The sequence below is a fragment of the Osmia bicornis genome, chromosome 12 (assembly GCF_907164935.1).
Source record: "Osmia bicornis bicornis chromosome 12, iOsmBic2.1, whole genome shotgun sequence".
Taxonomy (NCBI): domain Eukaryota; kingdom Metazoa; phylum Arthropoda; class Insecta; order Hymenoptera; family Megachilidae; genus Osmia; species Osmia bicornis.
Window position 1 is genome coordinate 2,096,629 of NC_060227.1, and position 22,497 is coordinate 2,119,125.

Genomic DNA, 22,497 nt, shown 5'->3' on the forward strand with positions numbered 1-22,497 from the left:
ACGTTCAACGCGTTAAAAATAAATCACAATTTCATACAAAAAATGACTGTTCAGCAAAGTGAAAAAGAATGTCAATTACACAGCGGCTTATAAATTGCTTGACACTACCCATTAATCATCATCATCAATACTTCAGTTAATTCTATTAAATGCAAAAGAAATATCACCTAGTACTCAGAGAAAAAATTAATGGTTTTGACTCCAAAACACCTTCATTCCTAATGTTAAGCGGAAGGAGAAACTAACATTTCATAAATAACTTCCAACGTTAGTCATTTACGGCAGAACTAGAAAAGAAAAAAAAAGAAAGGGGAAGCAAACACTAGATGAAAAAAGAAAATCAATGCTATCGAACTTACGTGAATCACGTGCTGCTCGGCAGTTATATAGAAAGGAACGACTCTAATCGGCCGTGCCCTTCTCCCTGATCGAAATTGGTAGAGTAGCTGGTGTTGCCAGAGGTACCAGTGCCGTGGCCGTTTCTACTGTATCCGATTCCGATCGATCGTGATTCGCGAGGGGACGTACTACGAACTGCGACAACAGCATCGCGATGAACGACGACGGTGCAATCGGTGCATCGCCGGTATGCATTTGCAGTAACGCTGCTCCTCGCCATCCTCGACGCCGACACCGATTACCCACGACTTTCGAGTTGACTGCAATTTCACCAAACAGAGTTTCAGATTTTTTTTTTACAAGAACACGGCTCGGTTTTACAACACCCTATCCTCAAACTAACATACGAATAACCGTTTACACATAGGATACAAAAAGGTGTTTTAAAGAGTAGATAAATGGAAAATGTTAATTATAATGAACATATGCTGATGGATCGTTCTGTGTTCACATTGCTCTACATTTCTATATAGGCTTTGTAATAAAGGATTACCACACAGTGTATTGTACGTCCATCGAGAATATTAATTATTCGTCCTTGTGATCAATAATTGCGCAGTTTAAAGGGTATTGTTTTACTATTCTAATCAGCAGATGACAGACATACAAAGTTCGCAGTTTCATGATACAAGCTGCCTGCCAATCATATCTGAAAATGGAAGAAGAATATGTAGACAACAGCTGTTGTAAATACGTAATTAAGAGTATGGTAATATATGCCTTCTCTTCTAACATATGTTCACTAGAATTTCGTAATAGGAACAGGTATCTTGATATTAGACACTCGTTTAGGATCAAGAGGAGCTTCAGGATCTGATCATTATCTTCGATAACTAAAAAGAAACGTACAAGCAGTTGGCAGAAACGATAAAGGAATTATGTAAGAAATTACTCACACTTGTTCGCAGCAAGATCAATCCTGTCCCTGGTCAACGAACGCGATTCGATGACGAAACGAGACGAGGACCAGGGATTTTTCACTTCGATTCGTCCTGTTAATCCTCCCTGTTTGCTCCATCCATATGGATTACGTTCGAAAGGAAGTCACGCGTAGAAACGTGGCACCTCATCTGTGAACGTAACAGCAATAGAAACTCCGTTAGAGCTAACAAAGTTATTGCAAGAACTGAAGGCTAATATCAAGCTAAAATTAATTTCGTGTCAATCTCGAGACAACGAATCGAGATAAGGAAGAAACAGAAGAAAAATTGAAATTTCCTATAGGATTACCATAGAAGATTATCAAAGAACTCTTATCGAGCGATGAACATCACAGACGATTAAATATCGTTTTATCGAGATTGCGTCACCGGGTTATTTTTATTTTTAAATAAACCAAAGGACCAAATAACCGACTGATTTTTCAAGCAACGAATACACGGTTGGGCAAAAATATTAATAGCACGAAATACACGCTTCCTTCGTCCCTGAAACATGATTCAGTCCGTTGAATTGCCCGGAAACGTGATCACCTAATTGTCTTGATTCCATGGATTATATTCATAGCAGTATTTTGTCGATAACTCTCTGAAGTGTTTTTCCAATAAATGCAAGCGAGACAAGGGGGCGAAAATCTGTTAAAAAAAGAAATTCAAAAAACAGAGAGAGACTGAAGCTTCGCAAACGAATCACGATTACATTAACCCATTAACTGCTAAATTTTTATTTTTGATATTTTTATTTAACATTTTATTTAATATAATCCTATTGCAAGTGATAAAAATATATATATATATTCAAATCCCCATTTGGAGATCGTGGTAGCAAATGGGTTAATGTTTTAATAACAATGAAATTATTCGCTTCGTTTTAAAATCCTTCCAGTATTCGCGTTCTTTATTCCTGTTTGAAACAGAAAAAAGCCGAGCGTTCTTCGTTCGTCAGCGGGAAAATATTCTATACGCCTGTCGGCCAATTTCACGCGGCGCGAGCTTATAAAATTTCAGCCGGCAAGGATTTGAAAACTGAGATATTACACGCGCGGTCCGTTGAATTTTTCATAAGCGTATCCTTTTCACGAACGTACACCCTCTTTCGTGTAAATAATAAATACGCCAGCAACGAAAGTGGAAATAAATAGTTGTAATTCGAATATAAATAACGGCTGAAACTGAAGCATCATCTTTTTCTGTTAAAAAAATGTTGTAAGATAATAATGTTTACTAAGCTACCGGCAAATTTTCTTCGTCTAATATTAATCTAATATAGTACAAAAGCAAAGAGAAATTTATGCACTGTTTAAAAAATTCAAGTTGAAAGTTTAAGCTCTCAATTGTACACGACTTCCTGCGGCGAACGCGACACGATATCCTTAACGAAGTGGATCTACCGCGCGTATCCGACCGGATGTAGACACTTGCCAGCGTATAAATAATAAATACGAAATGTGCACGGGAGGTCTCTGGCTAGACGTGCAGGGTCTTCACCCCACGACACCGAGGGTTGTCGAGGTAAGGAACGATCGACCAGACAAAATGACGCCCTCGTCACACTCATCGCACTTCATATTTGACGCTGTAATTACTGGAATCACCTGGCAAGGACCTTTACTTTTTCAACAGACACCCTACTCGAATCCTTTATTCAATGGACGTTATACTACTTCCAGATTTTTAACACATCTCATCATTCCTGTAAAACAAAAGATAACTGTAACTATAGGATTATCCAAATTGAGTGTCACATCTTCAAATTGAACTAAAAAGCAAAGTATTTGATTTTTGTATGGTTAATTATGAAAAACAATATCATTCAACGAGATTGATACGTTTGAACAAATTTAACGAACGAGTAATTGCTACCAAGATCAGATGATTTAACACCATTAGATTTTTTTTATGGGGTTTATGGAAAGTGAAGTTTACGCCAATAATCCAAGGACTATTGACGAGCTAGGCAACAAAATCACAGTCGCTATTGATGAAATTGAACTCCACTTGTGTGGAAATATAATGAAAAATTGGGTGAAACGCATCAGGCTCGTGAATAAAGCCGAGGTATTGTCTTTGATAAGTCATACAGTAGACTTTGTGTTAAAATAAAGAAACCATACAAAAATCACTGAAAATGTGACACCCAATTTGAATAACCCTATACAATTGATCCAGTCTTTTATATTAGAATAAAAAAATAATCGTTTATCCAAGCACCGGAAATACTTATCGCTAAGGTTCTACGTTCCTTGCTCTGTATATTAATGAGGATATACAAATAAACTCTAATTAGTATTTTATTTCAAAGTAGACATTAACTTCTGAATTAATTTAACAAATTATTTAACACGAGTTTTTCAAACTTTTTAATACTCTAATGAAGAGAATAGCGCGAATAATCTAGATTACAAAGGATTAACAGCGGTAGGGAAAAGTAGAAATCGAAGGAGAATGCACCGTGATAAATTCGTTGCTTTCGAGGCGATAAATTAGAAAGGAAATGATAATTAAGCTTATTAAAAGGAAACTGATGTAAATTACCTTGAACACGTTTTAAGATAATTAAAGATAATTAAAGATTACGATGTTACTGGCTATATCGATGCCTTTAAGCCCTTTCTCTTTCTTCTAATTCATTTTATGCACCTCGGTAATGGAAGGTTAACATTGTTTAAAATAATTGAGGTATTACCGAGGACTTAACACGTTTACTATCAGCATCGCATCCTATCGGCTAATCCTGAAAATTCATTTCAGAGAATTAAAAATAAAATCAACTTAAACAAAATTGAAAAAAAAGTTGAAATAAAAAATGCCTTCTTGTTTGATAAATCAAACTTTATCCACTTATGCAACACTGTATTCTAGTTGAGGTTAAGAATTAGTAACAGATAAGTGATTTCGAAGGACAAACATGACGTAAGAAACAAACGAAGGTCATTTGTTCCGAAGTTAACCAAGGCTGTTGTTGTTTTCTTTTTACTATAATAAAGTAATAAATATATTTAATAATTTCGATGATATTCTCATTTATGGAATATATTATTTAATTTACGATCTGGTAAAATTGGATGAAAGAGGTTGACGAACTTTCGTTCTGCTTGAAATACATTTGTTACAGATTAACTGAAACAGAAAATAAAGAAGACATGGGAAGACGAACAAAGCCAGCACGTAAGCGTATAATCTGGAAGCATTACGAAGACCCTAAGAGATTACTTGTTGCGGTGCAACTCATCATACCTGTTTCCAGTTTAATCTCATCAAGGAAAAATCATGTAAGTATGTCGTTGTCACCGCAAAAATAAAATAGGATAGTCATATTATATCCAGCCGTATGAATGCAGCTAACTTTGTTTGTGTTACGTGTATCCTGATCAGATTTCCTGAAAGCAAATTCCGTACATTTATATCGAAGAAAAAATGGCGGACACATTAGTTCACTGAACTCTGCTAGTTTTCTAATTCATTTTAACATATACAAGAATTTTAAATGTGAAAGCGCATAAAATTTCAGAGAAAAATAGTATAATACATACCATGTGTTTGTACTTTACATTAAACCATCCGCCATTTTCTAATTTTGCAAACCATCCGCCATTACTATAATTTCCCGCCGCGCGATTTCTAACCTATTACGCGTCGTGACGATTACGAAATAAAAAGAAAAAAATTAAATAAATCGTATTACGGTCATTAATTCATAGAAACGAGAATGATAAATTATGAGAAAGCATTATTCTAATTAAACAGTTGGAAATTTATTTCAGACGACATAAAATTTACATTAGCATTTACACAAGTTCGCTAATTTGCTTTGTACCGCGCGATCAATTTATTCGTTTATCCGCGTTACCACCTGGCAACATTTCTATTTTACGATTATTAATATAAGATGTCAAAGAAAAATACCTCAAAACGTTAACGAAATATTTTCCGTAGCTAACTCACCGTCGAAAATAGAATCCGGAAATCGTAACTGCCTATAGAGGGGTCTCGAACTGTCAAAAGCAAAGAAGCATCATTTCCTTCCGGAAATCCTAATTTCACAGACTATTTCGTGCGCCACCGATTAATTCTCAAATAACAGAACGAAAACCTATGAAACGTATACAATGATACCTCGACTTTCGTCGAAACAAAAGGTTAATTTCTCATCTTTCCAACCTTTCACTGCCACTTTGTTTGCCATCACGTTGTCGATGTTCTACGACCACTTTGCAGTGGCCGATATCGATCAGAAACGTAGTACAAACTACTGTCCCATATATATACAATCACGATCGTACGATTTTCGTGTCTTGCTCCTACCTCGTTTCTTTACCTTTCGTCTTCGTCCTTTTCGTTAGTCGCACGAGAGAGTGTGTAACCCGCGACGAGTCGAGTCTATCGACCGGAGGAGAACCGGAGGGCGGAAGAGGGTCAGAGACGAGAAACACCAGGAACGAAAACTCAGCTCGACTATAATTATTCGTACAACAACATTCGCATCGCGGCACAATTGTTAAACGGAGTTTCGCGTATCCGAAGATTAGTCATCCTAGTTCAACGGCCACCGAATTTTAATTCGTTTAGGGCGCATTTAAAGCGATTACTACTTTTGCACTGGTACGCAGAGGTCGCTAAACGTCGTACTCGTCCTCGTGGTAATAATCCGTTTCATCGTCCTTATTTTTAACATCTTTATGGTTAAACAGCCTTATTCTTACCTTAATCCGTCATATTTATTCACGAAACAAGAATTTATGTTTACTTTTACAATTCGGTATTGTTTTTAGGGTAGTTCGCAACGCTTCCAGGTTCAGCGGTGAAACGTACAATGGCTGAAATTGATCTACCGTGAAATCTCGTTTTTCGTACAACTTTTACACCTCTTTATTTAATCCTATATTTTATAATTCGACAATAAATTCTATCACGGAAGACATATTTATGACTAATGAACAATAATTATTAATCTTATTTCGATAATCAAATCAGGGTAAACGTAGTCGGCGTAGTACATCGGGAACTCTTACAGGATTTCGGTTGAAGGACATAGGTTCCTTTGAAAATAATATATATGCGCGTTCACATATAAATTGAAACGAAAAATGTAATTAAGAGAAATAAAACTGTAGGGCTGCAACAAAATAACAAAAAGTATGAAGCAGAATTATAGAAAAACGTAAGAAAAGTATGAAATAAAAAGAAAATATAGGGAGAGACATTTTGCCCCTGTTACGTTTCTCTCTCTCTCTCGCACACACACCCTGCATACTGCTCTTTCTTTGTCTCTCGCTACTCCCGCTTTACCCTTTGCGAAAATCGATTCGCTACCGGCCTAGAGAGTACTACACGTCGAATAGCAGGAGAAAATGTATTTTCTTAGAATAAAAATCTTACCTTATTACTCGTCGCATCAGCCAGCACTTATCCTATACGAGGACCTCCACGGCACGAGTAACTGCAGCTCATCGACCGGCGTAATCAGTTCTTCTTCTATTATTATTTTTACTACTAGAAACTCAACTATTACACTTAAAGGACGGTCCTCGTGAACGGTGAAAGGTAAACTAACGATATCACGATTGAAACGGCCGTAAATACGATGAAATAAAATAAAACCTCGGCTTAATACATTCTTGACGTACACCCGTCGGCCGACGACGCCAGACTGCGCGTGAGCGCCACCTTTCTTGCCCGTTCTGCTCATCCCCACCACTACCCCTTGTATCGGTTTACAACGGCTATCTTTCTCTCTCGTTATATCATTGTATTTTTTATCTCCCTCTTTCTTTTCCACCCTTTCGCGTTTCATTTTCTGCTCCTAACTTTACTTTCGTTCCTTACTTAATCCCTTACACACCTATACTTGTCTTATAAATTTCTTTCTTCTTTCGTCTATCTTATTGTCCTATAATTTATTATATTGCGTTTCTATATTTTAGAGAGTTCCTTTATCCTTCTATTCGTCTTTATACTGTTTTCCCATCGTCATGTAAACGTACCTTTCTCTTTATTAATACGGTGCCCGTATTTTCACCCTTTTGCTCGTTCATGAACCAAGCCTCCTTCCGCGCCTGCGCATCAATGTCACCGTCGCGAATGGAACTGCGTCTGCGTTCCTCTAATATTCAGCCTCCCTAATTCTTTTAGTATTTCTCTTTTTTTTCATTTCTTTCGAAACCATTTGTTGTAGTTAGCGTGATCTAAAAAGAATTATCTATCCGTTCCACCTTTCTGCCGTCAAAAATATGGCACGTCGCCTGTCGACGTTGCCCACCGGATGGTGACACGCGCGTTTTATCATCCTGCTGCCACCGTTCGGACACGTGATCATGCAGAAGTAAATTATGCACGTCTGGGCACAAATAACATTTCGCCTATATTCCATTCTATTACAAAAACTTGTAGATACAAAAGGGGAAATGCACGCGATGGGGGGGTAATATCGGTGATATTTTACTTAATATATAGGGGACGAAATGCGTAGTACGTTTTCCCACGGCTGCCCTATACACCATATGTTCCAATCGCACGCAACAGTTACAATTACGTCTCCGTAATTTAAAGGCTATAGTTAGGTTCGTGAGTTCATCATAAAACAATTAAATGAATAATGTCATTTGATAGAAATAGATATTGCAATGCTAGAAACACCTGTTCCATGTTAGTTAAATATGAGTAACAAATGTTCAAGGGATATCAGTATATGTTTCTTAGTATTTTCAAGTACTTTCTTATCACTGAATCGTGCATTGTTCAAATTTCCAGCCTAGGAACAATGCGATATCTCGAATCCAGAGTGCAACGTCCACTGTATTATTGATGTACTCTCCTTGTAGCCTCCTTCAATCGAGAACTCGCTACTCGTCTCTTTTAAAGTTCCCAGGAATATGATACACGTGTCGTCTTAGGTTATATAAGAATATTTATATTGTGCAGTTCGCGATTCAGAAACATATGTTGCATCAAATATTTATTTCTAGCAAATTGAAAAAATAATAAAGTAAGTGACAATAATTTCCCTCAAAAGAAAGGTTCGTCTAAAGTACGACCGACATTTAGGTGCGGTCTTTTCCAGATAAATTCACTACATTAGAAAAACGGCACTCCCATAATGATTTCTCTATTAAAAAACTTTAAATCGATACGCGTATCATTCGAGTAAGAAAAAGAATGAGTAATACCTTACGTAAGCAACATTAAATTTTGTTCAGAAGAAATGCAAATGTAAAATAGCGTATACTTAACGAAACTAAGACTAAAAGCAAAATCTTTTTACACTAATTGCCGTCCAGTCATCTAGAACTATGTATAACACCTCTCAATGTCTATAATTACGGGTCTAAAACTATATGAAACGTTTTCTCGTAACAGTTTTGAAAAATCCGCCACAAAACAGTACGAAGGCACTAGTGGCGCCATCAGTGGCAAAACGCTGAACTACAATGAAGTTGCAGGTGGTAAATTATCAACTGCATCCTTCAATTATCGACTGAGATATGTCGATAAATAAATTTCTCCTATGATAAAACGTTCCTTTCACAAAAGTCCGCTATAAAGAAAAATGCGCTGCTAGCCCATTTTGGCGGTCCAGTTTATGAGAATTCTGTTTTTTATTACAGTGGTTACGAATAAGAATCCTGGATATTTTATTCAATTCAATTCATGACGTTTATTTGTTGGTGATTCTGTATCGAGTATTAACACCAGGATTTATAGCAGGTATGTATCGTACATCAAATTACTATACTAACATCAAAAATACGTCGCATTCAATTTTAGAAAACTTTCGACGTTTCAGAGCTTCGCCAATTACGATATTCTCTAATTATACTTAATCACAATTCGTAAATTGTTATTATCGATAACAAGGATCATCGATTTTTAGATTAGATCGTATTCGATAAATCGGTAAGAGATCATCAACCTTTGTCCTTGTTCTCCATCACTTCTTCGTCCATGTTTTCATGAACAGAATCGATGTGATTTACATCCACCTCGATTACGAAAATGGAGGCTGGCGGTGTTTCTTCAACGTGATCGATTTCCGCTGGAAGTAGCGGCATCAAAGGTTTGTAAGTCTGTAATTCTATAGACGAAATGTGAGATGAAGTTTTCGAATCAATTCTATTATTCCTAAAACTATCGCTTTCGTTTCGGTGAAACTCGCCACCATTCTGATCTCTATTATCATTTACAGAAACATCCACCTCCTGTTTGTCACTTTGCGAAGAACTAGATCCGTTAGTGCTACTAAGTTCTTTCTCCCGAATGGAAACGTTGCGAGGAGTCGATGATGATCCTTTCAATTTGACGTCAGTCACCTGTTATTTAAAACACGCGTTATTACACCATCGAACCTTTTCTTGATAAGATAAGATACATGTATATTTCCAACAGGGAAGAGAGATCTTCTGATAAAATCTGAGTTTTATTCATCAAAACTTCGAGGATGATCGACTGCAGCTGTAGAAGAGCACCGATAACGAGTGGATCGCTAAGTTAAATTAAATGACGTTATCTACCAGGGCCGGCCCTGGGCGTAGGCAGACTAGGCGGCCGCCTAGGGCCCCCAAAGGTTTAGGGCCCCCATAAGACGATTTTGCGACTAAGAATGCAAGAAGAGTAATGTTTATTATTAGGGAAATTAGTAATTTGGATAATATTAATATTAATCGATATAAATGTAAATCAAAATTAGTTATACAAGCTTTAATGTTAATTATATAAATTTTATTTCAGGTACTTTTTTTTATCTGAAGGGGCCCTTTTTGGAGCTCGCCTCGGACTCCTGAAATCTCAGGGCCGGCCCTGTTATCTACCCCTCAAGTACAAGAATATTGTTCTTTTTTTCACACTCGAATGCCGTTCAAAGGATTACCAAACCTTACCTGACGCAGTAAACTTGACCTTTGCCCTCTGGCTGCAGGTGGACCTCCCATTTGCCTTTGATGTTGCCTCTGAGAACCGACCAAAGACCCACGATCCTGTATCACGCTGATAACGCTGGATTTCACGTCGCTATGCGGGAAAAGCAGCCTCCACATGAAGTTCTTCAACGCTGCACGAAAATCTTTCAGATGGTAGGCGTAAAGTAGCGGATTACCAGCCGAGTTAAGGTGCGACAGGATGATGCAAAAGTTCATCAGGATATCGTTCACCTTGCACCGTGGACAGAACGCCATGATGCAATTAATGGTGTACAGAGGGAACCAGCAGATGATGAAGAAAATTACAATGCGAGATAGATTCTGCGTCGCTTTTACTTCCCGCTTCCTAGCTGCTCCGAGTAGACGCAACATCGTTCCTGTTGTCTGGTTTCCGGTCCTTCGACCAGGATTCATCGTTACAATTTGTTGCAGCTATTAGAAATATATAACACAGAGATATAGGACGATTTTGAAATGAGAAACAGTCTGGCATAATTTGACGGCATAAAAGTATAACAAAATAACACTTATGATACACCAATTTAAAGCTTAAATTTTAAAGATGATTACATAAGGGTTCTATCAATATTCTCAACACAAAATGGCTGATTCTTTGTTGGAACAAACAATTGGATACTCCCTAATGGACAGTTCTAACGATAAGCTGTAAATTGATTGATTCATTGTTTGTTCTAATAAAGTATCAATCAATTTCTACTAAGAATATCGATGAAAAGTTTATGTAATCATTTCCATTAAGCCTTAAGCTTGAAATTGACATACTGTAAGTGTTATTTTCTGATACTTTTATGTCATCAAATCTTGTCAGACTATAAATTGAAATAGGATGAAAGGAACACGTGTATACTGAATAGGATGTACGACATAGAAACATGTTCCTTTCATCCTACTTTAAAATCCGTTTGAGATGTTAACAGGTTTACATATAATAAACCATTAATCCACGTATCGATGTGCGTTAATATATGTATTAATTAAAAAGGGTAAATTGCGACGTCTAGTAAACATCAAGTGATCTTCATTAATTCGTTATCCTGTTTGCATATCGCACATGTATATGATCGTGTATTTACGGTTAAAAGTGTCTGACCTGCTTTACGACCACTCGGTATATATGGGCGTAGAAGGCTGCAATTAATAGCGCGGGAAAGATGATCGTAGCGAAGTAGAGGAACACCAAGTAATCGTAATCCATCACTTCGGTGAAGATACATTTCTGGTTTGACCTCTCGCCCGCGTTCCAGCCAAAAAGTGGCAGAAAACCGACCAGAGTGCCGGCGATCCAGCACACGCAGATTATACCTAAAAAAAAGTACATTGTCTATTAATTTAATTTTTATTATTTATCTAAATTATTCGAATTTATTTTCCTTGCTATAGAATAAAATACTAATAAATATTGTATTATTTTAGATATGGATCACGATAGGGACAGTTCAAAATTAATTTTCTTCTTCTTTTCTTCACGTCTGATGGCTTCTGGAGGAAATTAAAAACGTTTTGGAAGTCGGTCAAAAAAGTCGATGATAGGAAGTACACGTGAATGTTATCGATTGGATAGCTTGGCAATAAACGCACCTTTTTCCCTCTTGAGTGATGGTATCAGTCAGCGGGATCGTAATTAAAATCACACGTGCCATAAACAGGCGAAACGCTTGAATTAATCACGGCCAACCACCCTCAGAAATGAGAAACGTTTGAAGGTGCTATTCATTGTTTTTATTAACATTGAATATCTGATTTTTTTAAATATGTTCTTATGCAACGTCTAGATCCCTGAAAATTCCAAAGGGACACGGTTTTCTATCAATTCTATGACACGGAGGAAGAAAAGAAAGTCCTTTGGGAAATCGAATGTAAAGGGAATTACGGCGTGCTTTTCATATGATACGTTCGCGTGGACATCATCCCGGAACAAACTTGATAATTTCTTAATTCCTTTGTTAATTACGTAAGTATCACGATGAGTATTCATTATACCGAAGCAATTTTATTCTTACGAATAATTAATGGGTTTTGTAATTTTACAATTTCAAAGAGGATTATGTTTGAGAGCCATCAATTTTTATATTAAAATTAGTAAGTAAACTAAAAAATATTTAGATAAACTCAATATTAAAAGATATAATGTTTCTTCTAGGATATTAAAATCTTTTCTATACCAAAAGCACCACCTGTTGCCATCAGTTTAGCCTTCCAGAGAAATATGCTAAAGCTTCTCTATACAGATAAAAGAAACAAAAGGATCTAAATATTGAATACAAAAGATTTTCTGTAGTATTACTATTGAATAGGAAACATAATCGACAACAACGGCTTCTGAGAGCGCCCACACAATGTTGCTTAATCAACAGTCTGATGTCCTGTATTCGTAGAACGTGATGTACACTACTGCCAAGAAGTTTGGAAATATTTGAATTGTTTTAAAAAATAATTAAAAGGTCGGGATAAGTGATTCTACATTGTATTCTTTTGTTTAATTCTAATACTGTTCTCTTCTATATTACTATACAGGTGAAATATATATTTTATATTATACAATGCAGTTGAATTATTTATTTAAATCTCTTTGTTTCCAAACTTCTTAATGGTAGTGTAAATCCCTTATCAGTGCGATCACAGAAAAAATTGTTACTATTTCTATAGGAATTTTTCCAATATACTTATACGTATAACAAATTACTATAATCCGAACGAGAAGAATTAGCAGTTTCAGAAATGAATTATTAAAGTTATGCGAATGTAACTCGTTCGATTAAAAGTTTGCCTGAAAGTTGCGCCGAGCGTGTAACAGGTGCTTTCGAGAGCAAACAATTCCGTAAATTATAATTGCACGTCTCGGATCAATATTGCTTTACGGTTTGCTCGATTAAATGGTTACGTGTGTCGTGCAAAATACTTCCGAGAAGACACGATTTTAATTGGATCATCGGATTGCACTAGGTAACAGATAACAATTACTCAATTCTTTACATGTACGATTCTTCGAAGTTCACGCCTGTCCGCGCAATTATTGACCTATACTACTCGCGCGTTCATTTCGTTACAGGCTACCCTGGATTTATATAATAAAAATTGAAGAATAATCTGAAGTTAAGAATTAAATGACCACTGTACCATTTCTCCAAGGGTCCAAGGTATGATTGTATTACAGTATCCGAATCCTATATCCTATCGAACCCATTATTCACGCTTACCTATGGCAGTTTTAGTGCGTACGGTACGGGAATATCCCATGGGATGAAGTATCGCCCAGTAACGATCGACGGACACCGCGACGAGACAGAAGATGCTGATGGTGCATAGAACGACCAGCACGGATACCGTGAATAAACAAGCGTGAAAATTCGTTGGTAAACCGATGCTAGCCAAAATAGCAAACGGTATAGCGAACAATCCAACGAGTAGATCAGCCGTAGCTAAAGAAATGATATAATAATTAGTTCTTCGACGAAGTTTCCTTTCTTTGCTGAAAACAATGATCACAAGTCCGTTGCCAAACACCGCGCATACCGCCACCAGAATTTCACAAACCGTATACGGTAGATTAAGTTCCGAATTGGTAGACGGGTTCACCGCGGTCACGGTTAAATTATCAGCTAATTCGCTGTCATTTAATGGAAATTCCATCACGATTAACGCTGATACTCTATACCTTAACGTATCTACGTAAGATTGATATTAGAAGCACTGGGATGTTTGGAGAAATTGAGAAGCATCTTCTGGTATCGAGAGTCATCTCCAAAGTGGAACATTATCAGGTATCAATTGATTCTCATTAGTCTCTAACGGCGCCGTTCATTTATTCTCTACGGTTATTGGAAGATCGGTGACAAATGGAAAACGCCAGTCGCGTGACACGAGCTTTCCTCCTGATCTTTTTAATGGATCCTCTTAATTTCTGCACAGAGAATTTCCATGATATCCAACTAGACGAACAGTCACGCGAGCTTGATGCCACTTCCTTAAATAGATCCTCCTGGAATGTTTTTGGTTCTTTATGGTGGATCAAAGTTAATATCTTCTTCTTCAAATTCTGCCTGACAAGTGAATCAACAAGATGGATTGAATTTATGGATCCAAGGTTCAACACCCTTCTGATATCTTTGCATTTCTCCAACAGGAATGCTTCAAGGTCGAACGATTATGTTGGAGGATTAGGTATCTTACTGTTGAAAAGGGGCAACGACCAAGGATTTTCGTGTCACGCTTTATGGTAATCGATCGATTTCGTTTTACCAGAAAGACACCCGCAGCACGTGGAATGAAAAAGACCGGAAGAAGGAAGCATCGTTGCTGATTTGTATGGACGTAGCGCGACAGCTAATGATACTTGCTTCGCCTCACACGCGACCAACCTTGTCTCTTCTCTGCTAAATACTAAGTGTAATTAACTTTGTCCACAGATGATTATTTTTATCCCACCAAAGGATTTAACGAGAATCTTTATTTCTTCAATGTATGAAAGTCTTCCCTTTGGAAGAAACTTGAGCGTCCAATTTTAGTCGGTACACTGTTGGATCCCAATTGATCCAGCCACCATCGTTGAATGGTTAATTGATCCACTGGAAACACAACGTAGATCTTCTCGAGAGTTCGGAATAGCTAATCCACATCTGGGCACAAACTATCGCCCATAATTTTCATTCAGAGTGGACCAACAAGTGGGCAGTCGTGATCAAGTAGTCCATGCAAACAACCGGCACCAAATTCTCGTTAATCTTCTGAGTTATGGTTGAGCCGTGTTCCCAAACAATCTACAGAGTCTCCGAAGGTTCTAGCTTATTTAAGCGGTAAGTAATTGTCCATTGAAAATCACAGTAACCGAGAACCTCGGGTCACGTTCGTTGTGTCGACGCTTCGAGTCCAACCACTCTTCGATCGCACACCTGTACAGCTTATTATGATCCATCATTTTCCAAAGCATGATCATTAAATAATAATTCTATTTTTGTTTTTTAGGAATACTATGTTTATGGAAGAATGCGACGAGTTCCAAAAGCGTTTCTTTTTTTATCTTCAGTTCATCAGGATTTCATTAAAATTCATAGGATTTCGAATCAATGAAACTTTTTTATTTCTTCACAAAGTAAACGTGGCTCTTTATTCCCCGCCTTACAATGGCGTGATTAACAAGCTGTTCAGCATCTCTAAAGAAAGAGACAGATTAAGGTTTTAATTTCACAAAGTTTCCCACTTGAACATTGATAAACAAAGTAATATTGTTCCTGTCGTGGTTTATTTTTAGACACAATTTTGAAGTTATGGATGCGTTGAGGGTGAATTCGATACAGCTGATGGAGGAATTATCAGGCAACACACGACGCTTGGAAAACTATCAAAGTTTCGATCGAAAACTTTTCTTCGCGTGTCGTTTTAAAATTCTCCAAGAAAGTCCGATACAAAGTGTTACAGTTTTAAGAAACTTTCTTATAGAAAGTCTTATTTGTAATCGTTTTAAAATATTGACTTGTAAAATGGATGCTCTGATACTAGAAAAGCATTTGAGGTGCGCGTTTAAGAGAATCTAGGAAGTGATAAAAGTCATCATAAAGTAATAGTGGAGGCAATCGTGTTTTAATATCATCATATACGCTGATACTCTATTCTAAGCATTTACGCCTGTCTTTATTTATAGAGGCTTAACATATCACTTCCCGAACATCATTATAGCCTTCACTCAAATTTTAGCTCTTATAGATCCATCACGATCGAAGATATTTTGTGTAAATTTAATCATTGTTCGTGGATCCGAAGGGAACACGTTGAAATTTCGCGAACGATTTAGAGCTAAACTCGATCAACGACGAAGCGCGCTAATTTTTAAACTGTCACTATTTGTTTGTAGATCAAGTCTTGTGTCTTTTTTCTAAGAATACGGAATCGAAGAGGAACACGATTGTGCGTGGATAGAACGCGTCCGTCTTCTCAACCCTGTGGCGCGTAACTGAGTTCTTCTCCGTGACACACAGGGACAAAGCGACGGTGGAGGTGGAACGGAAGCGGTAGTGGCAAACTGGAGAAAGAAAATCGACGATACTGTACGATGGTGGTTTGCTGTTTCATCAAACTCCAAAGAATTTCAAATGATCTCTCGATGATATACTGTATAATGCTTGTTTGATGTTTCAGCAAACTTGGAAGGCTTTCGAAACGGTGAACTTTTGAAATAGAAGAACACTTAATAAATGAAGGAAAAACCTGGAAATATAATACACCGTATAATTAACGATGAGCATGGGTGATATATGTTGACCACAAGAATAGAAAACTCTATTTATATCAATTCGAATACTTCCGGAAGCATCATCCTCTCTGAATCATGAGGTTGCGAGATAACGTTTGGACCGTATCTTTAAGTAAACAAAAATTAATTAAATTCAGTTAAATTAACGCGAATAAATTGTTACTTTCGTCAATTGAAATTACTTGATTTCTAGATGATTAATAGACGGGGACATTGCGGCTTCGATCAGGATCTAAAATTAATAAAAATTGAATTTGTCAAGTATTATAAATTATTTGAAATAGATGACTTACTGGATATTCTGCTGGTCAAGTAGGATCGTCTGGAAAACAAGCAGGTATTTATTATTCTATTCGATATTAAACAAGATCGAGTTACTATCAAGGCTAACCAGACAAATAGATCTGCACATTTTTCGTTCTTCCATTCGCGGGAGTCGGTTTTATTCAATGTGCGTGTAAGTACATTTCAAGTGAGAAATTGACTTTCCGAGCGGGTTTCTAGGGATCCAATTTTATGGCAGTGCATGGTATTTCTCTACGTGATTGATCCTTAAAATGACCTAAAAACATTCCAAGTATTATAATTTGAAAAATAGTAAGAGCGTTAAAAATTAATTGTAGATTTCTTTTCTTTTTTTGTTTAAGAAGGTTCTTCCATGAAGGATTGAAACATCGATACGTGAAAATTATAGAATATAATGAAATTAACGATAAATTTTAATTGCTGGAGTGGCCTTAAACATGTCTTCGACCCGAGCCTGTTATCACATTGTTCTAATAGCCGGCAATTACGTAATTAGTGGGAAGTGCGGTGAGAACCATCGACTTTCATGAATTTCACTGTTCTTGTATTCGAATATCGATGAAATTTTGAATCAAGAATTTTACATTTTCTTCAATTATAAGCGTGTCGGTAACTCAATGTGGTTGAGAAATAACGCTTTAAATAGTTGCACAGTTCAAACGTTATACTAACGAAAATACTACGCTAACGATTAGACCAGCATCGCGTGATAATTTCACGAAAATATCCTCGCTTGGCGTTTTTACGTTTAATAAAAACACGCATCAGGAAAAATGATTCCGAGAAGCAACTAAATAAAACCATATGACTAAACAAAATTTATAGCACAGTTTAATAGAATTCAAGTTTTAATGAATAAATAATTCTATGTTTTACAGACTATGATAGAAAGATAATTGAATGAAACTAATTATTGGTCTTTAAGCATTCTTTAGTGTCATGTATAATCACTTCCTTTCAATAGTCTTTAATCAGACAGAGATTTTAAGTGACACGTATCCAACGGCTTAAAGACACCTTAGCGTATCTAATAATCTTGACGAACAGTGAACGAGACTATTCGAGGTAATTGAAACGTGCTTTATTCTACGTAACAGGCGCATAACAGGTCATTTGACATCGCATAAAAGGATCCTTAATTGCATTGCAAAGTTGAATGAGTTAAGCATGGACAACGATGACAAGAACGTGAGTTGTACGGATCTGAATCGAATGCGGGTCATGTTCCTGTTCCACCGGACGTGTCAACACACCCCAAGGAACTAAACACCTAATGATTTTAATGTTATTGGAAGCGGATAAAGGATAGATGAATAGAACGCACCTCGAATAAAAAAATAAGTAAATAAAAAGTTAGGAAAAACTTGACGCGCTTCGTGTCGCGTGGATAACTTAGGTGGGGTACACCTGGGGAAACATAAAATGCTACTAGAGACTAGGAGATCCAATTAGAGAGATACATTTTACACGGTGTTAGATTGCAACATAAATGAAGTATAAATATTTCTTAGATATTTAAGTTCTTATTAAATTCCTAGGCAGAATATTTCCTCGCGACATAAAGATATCGTATGAAACGAGAGAAAATTATGAATTCTACTTTTCTATTTCGTTTTTTTCCATCCGTTTCTTCCATCTGGAAAGTTTTTCCTTCAATCCAATACCAATTATCTGGCTCACAATATCAACGTTAACGAACCAGCTTACTTACGCGAATGCACGTGTTCCACCATTGATAGAAATGATCGGCTATCCGTGATATTGATTAAATAATAACCATTCCTGCGATATTCGCATCTAGATTTCAAAAGAATATTTCATCTACAGACTGCTAATTTGTCGCCGATATGTTATTAAAGTAATCTGTATTATTTATTTCTTAGAATTTCATTTTGTGTTAGTCTTTCATACTTTAAAAAATGTATTTATCTTAAATTACTTCATATAACAATTACGTGTAACATTCTGAAAATTACAATTTGCATATAAATAGATTGATTGAATTACATAGAATATGATACAGTGGTAAAAATCATATCTTAAATAACAAAACAATTATAAATATTTAATTGATAGACATTCCCGTTGTACTGGCTCTAAATGTGTTTCTACTCGATGCTATCCAAGGTTCCAGTGTTGCGCGTATTAATATATATACAAACCATATGCAAAAAGTAAATCCGAGAAACACGAAGATACCGTAACTGTAAAAAACAAAAAGAATAAATCATATCTCACATTCCTCTGACTATAATTTAGTACCGATTAAGTGTCATACTTTGTAAGCCAAGAGATAAACATTCCTAAAATTATAGTCGCAAGAAGGCTATAATTAGCCAATGGTCGCAAACTCAATCGTGGCGGAATACGCTCCTCATATCCGCTGGAAAATTCATTCGGTGTTGTATTTGTTCGTTTTGGAAGTTTCACAATTTTTGTAGGTGGTTGTAATGTCTGTCGGCAAATACTGCCGAGGAAACCGCATCGTTGGTACAACGCAGTTATCTCACGTCGATACTGTCAAATAATGCCATTATGATTACAAAAATTATTCCTTATTTTTTATGGTGTACTACTAAACGTGTGTCCATACTTTCATGTTTATGTAAGAAGAAAGTTTGTACAAATTTTTAACGAGAAAAGTACATTCGTTACTTCTAACTGGCTGCAATTCCGGATCTCCTAGATATTCGACGTACCGACAGGTTTGTCTGTCTTCTTGCACGGATACGAAAACACCTGGCTTGCTAGTGTCTAAACTTGAATCCATCTAGAAGATTATTACATTAAAAGGTTGCTATAAAAATGATAAATAATGTTCTTACTTGCGACTGATGACAGAAGGATGTTGATAGAATGCTTTCATGATATTCTTGATCAGCTTCAATTGCTACCTGAGGAATCTCTTCTACGTTAATCTACAAAAATATGTTTGATATATAACAATTTTATTTATAACATACTTGTGTGTTACTTTTTGTTACCTGAAAGATTTCAATCAATTGTTGTTGTGCATTTGCCAGATATACAGGAACCCGACGTCGTTCTTCTATACTGATATCATCCGAAGAATAGTCTTCACCATGAAAGAATTCCCATATGGCTAACAAAACTCTTCTATTTTTTCTTTTTTGTTCCAGTGCCTCGATCAAGCTTGTTGCTGTTAAATGAGCTTGTTTGATTGTACTTAACAAGCATACGACCTAAAATAATTAAAAATATGTATTAAACACTAAGTTTAGTCACGTGTATATATTTTACACACCTGTGAGATGGTAGCTTGAGAGAACATTGGAACATATTGATATGTTGGCCCTTCAAGCTCTAGAATCTGCTGTCGTACAATTGATGCCCATTGATTGGTAGATACTCTACTTCTACTTATACCAATATCATCCATATGATTCTCTATTTCACATATTATTCTTTCTAAGTAAGGTTGCGAGAAAACCTATAAAATATATGCTTTATGAAGGACGTACCATACTACACTTTATTCATTTAAAACATATTAACATACCTTTGTAACTCTAAACAACATTAATGCATTTTTAGGAGCTACAAGATCTGTTCTCATGAAACGAGGTAACAACTGTTGAAATATCGCTGTGTAAGCTAATAAATTATGAGCAATAAAGGGCATCCATCTGCATACATCATGAATCTTTCCTCTTTCCTCTTCTTCTGATTTACTATAAGAAGATACTTCTGTAATAGCGTATTAAAGAGTTTAAATTACATGCTTACCCTTCTTTAGTATATGTAATACCAGGGAAATATCTCCATGGTTGAATGAAACTTAACCATGCTTCTAGGATTAATCTAAATGAACTGTCTAAGGGCCAATGGTGTATAGCTTTCCGAAGGAATGTGTAGATTTTGCCTTGGACAGAAGGCAAAATTATTCTGTAAAAGGTATCCTTTAAAAATTTGATCATTTTTGTTAAGTTTAACATTTGCATACCGTTTGAGCTCGTCCATTGCGCTTTTATCTCCAATTGTACTGTTTGCAAATTCATGCAAGGTTTTTATAAATGCTCTTACGAGCCGTATGTGTTCCCCGGAATGAATACTGTGCTGTAATTGAAATGAAACTGTATATAAATGTTACGAACATGCTTTAATCATAGACTTACACGTCGCGGTATGGACGGAGAATATGATGTGCCTAGTCGCGAATTCAACTGATCATCTTCTGTATATTCTAGCCAAAAATCAAGAAAAACTTGAACCACAGTTTCACTTCTCCAAACTTGTGGTAGACACTGCTGCTGTGGTACAGTTGATGTAGAATTCGGAGATCCTGGTGATAATATGGATGTCCTCAGAAGTCTAGGTGTTTGTAATCTGTAATAATCTCTGAATTAAATTTATAACTTATTGTCACATTTCTAAGAAATGCAATTTTGTAACTATTAATATTCCCACTATCAGTGAGCCCATAAAATACCTTTTAGATTCAGGTGACTGCACTAATTTTCTTTGAGGTGTTTTTCTAATGTACGGACCAATTATTGGCAAAACTGGAGAATTATCTCTAGGTAAAAAGTGATACAAATAGCAATGTGCTAATTGCACATAGACAGTTTCCCAATTGATCCAGACATTTTCTTGCTGTTGTACTTGCAGCCAAGGGTTTGTTAAATGGTAGGCAAAATGGAAGATGTAATATTCAAAGGGATATGTGTAAATGTTAAGGCTATATTTTGTATAAATTTTGATGCATTATTGTATCAAAAAGGATACTCATATTTAGAGCAGTTACAACACGTGTACCCTGGTCCTCTCTAATTTTGTCAAGATAAAATGGTGGTATTACACCTTCTTCCAGCATTGAACGTATTTTTACCTAAAACAAACCATTATAAAGATTATTAATTTACTAATGTATAAATTTAAATAATACATAGTTTCAATTTACATACAGGTAGATATGAGACTGGAAAGTTATACTTTAAGTAACAATCTGGCAATAATTTATAACACAAAGAAAAGACTGGTCCTAATGGATTAAGAAAGTTGCAGAGTGTTTCATACTCCTGTAAATTGTTCTTAAATGTGATGCTGTGTAAACCCCAACCAACATTATCGGTTATTCCAAATAATGAATCTATTAATATTGAAAACACATGTTGCAGTTCTGTTGTGCTAGACTCATCTATCAATGTTGCTATTTCCTTGCATCGTTGCACCAGTGGCAAAGTCAAATATCTTTGTAGTCTGATCTGTACATAGATTAAAAAATAATTGATATAATTTTTTAGTATACACATAAAATTAATACGTGCCTTGTAACTATTTAAATTACAAAACATATACCTTTACATAGAAATGCAACTTATACATTATTTCACATATAAATTTATTTAAAAAAGTAATACATTTTCTTTATTTACACGTAGAAAATATACTTTCAATATATTTACAATATTTTAAATAAACCGGCTAGTGTTATAGGTTAAGTATAGGTTATGTTTTCTTAAAAGTAAACGTGTTAAAGATAATGAAAATAAAATATGCATATTTCATATGCACATTTAATACCGTAGCAACGTCTGAAGATGTAGCCATGTTCGTATTTATTTATTTGTGTGAGAATTGTTGAAAAGAACATTTATAAAACGTTTGTTAACTTAATTGCGACTAATTCGCGCCACATACATAATTTAAGCAA

General features: G+C 36.0%; 2 protein-coding genes and 1 long non-coding RNA gene across 5 annotated transcripts; all 3 read right to left on the bottom strand.

Moving 5' to 3' along the window:
- Positions 1-4,077: 4,077 nt before the first annotated feature.
- On the bottom strand, positions 4,078-5,629 carry LOC123988387. Of its 2 annotated transcripts, XR_006829979.1 has the most exons (4): positions 5,283-5,629; positions 4,575-4,717; positions 4,387-4,457; positions 4,078-4,313 (listed from the first exon to the last, which is right to left on the bottom strand). It is a non-coding gene; the product is annotated as an uncharacterized LOC123988387 (long non-coding RNA). The 2 variants fall into 2 exon arrangements; XR_006829978.1 differs by having other exon boundaries at positions 4,078-4,457.
- Positions 5,630-8,966: 3,337 nt separating this feature from the next.
- Positions 8,967-16,303, bottom strand: LOC114873218 (adenosine receptor A2b-like). 2 transcript variants are annotated; one of them, XM_029181306.2, is made up of 5 exons: positions 13,468-16,303; positions 11,361-11,572; positions 10,556-10,681; positions 10,211-10,480; positions 8,967-9,643 (listed from the first exon to the last, which is right to left on the bottom strand). In XM_029181306.2, exons 1-5 carry the CDS (start codon positions 13,898-13,900, stop codon positions 9,242-9,244), a joined length of 1,443 nt encoding a protein of 480 aa, XP_029037139.1. In that variant the 5' UTR covers positions 13,901-16,303; the 3' UTR covers positions 8,967-9,241. The 2 variants fall into 2 exon arrangements, with proteins under 2 accessions (XP_029037139.1, XP_029037138.1); XM_029181305.2 differs by having other exon boundaries at positions 10,211-10,681; positions 13,468-16,301.
- A 2,428-nt stretch (positions 16,304-18,731) lies between these two features.
- On the bottom strand, positions 18,732-22,486 carry LOC114873208 (sphingomyelin phosphodiesterase 4). Its single transcript, XM_029181284.2, has 14 exons — positions 22,368-22,486; positions 21,749-22,048; positions 21,570-21,672; positions 21,274-21,505; positions 20,960-21,182; positions 20,788-20,900; positions 20,571-20,729; positions 20,344-20,515; positions 20,089-20,274; positions 19,808-20,026; positions 19,649-19,741; positions 19,417-19,593; positions 19,102-19,340; positions 18,732-19,027 (listed from the first exon to the last, which is right to left on the bottom strand). Exons 1-14 carry the CDS (start codon positions 22,392-22,394, stop codon positions 18,889-18,891), a joined length of 2,382 nt encoding a protein of 793 aa, XP_029037117.1. The 5' UTR covers positions 22,395-22,486; the 3' UTR covers positions 18,732-18,888.
- Positions 22,487-22,497: the final 11 nt, after the last annotated feature.

Bases quoted from the DNA above. Each gene is read 5' to 3' on its own strand.
- LOC114873218 (XM_029181305.2), bottom strand. From the start codon at position 13,900: ATGGAATTTCCATTAAATGACAGCGAATTAGCTGATAATTTAACCGTG. The intron at 11,573-13,467 runs GTAAGCGTGAAT...ACTTTTTTTTAG, and splicing joins ACGCACTAAAACTGCCATAG to GTATAATCTGCGTGTGCTGG. The intron at 10,682-11,360 runs GTCAGACACTTT...TATTTCTAATAG, and splicing joins ACCGAGTGGTCGTAAAGCAG to CTGCAACAAATTGTAACGAT.
- LOC114873208 (XM_029181284.2), bottom strand. From the start codon at position 22,394: ATGGCTACATCTTCAGACGTTGCTACG. The intron at 20,730-20,787 runs GTATGCAAATGT...TACCTTTTACAG, and splicing joins GCAATGGACGAGCTCAAACG to AATAATTTTGCCTTCTGTCC. The intron at 20,516-20,570 runs GTAAGCATGTAA...ATCTTCTTATAG, and splicing joins ATTACATATACTAAAGAAGG to TAAATCAGAAGAAGAGGAAA.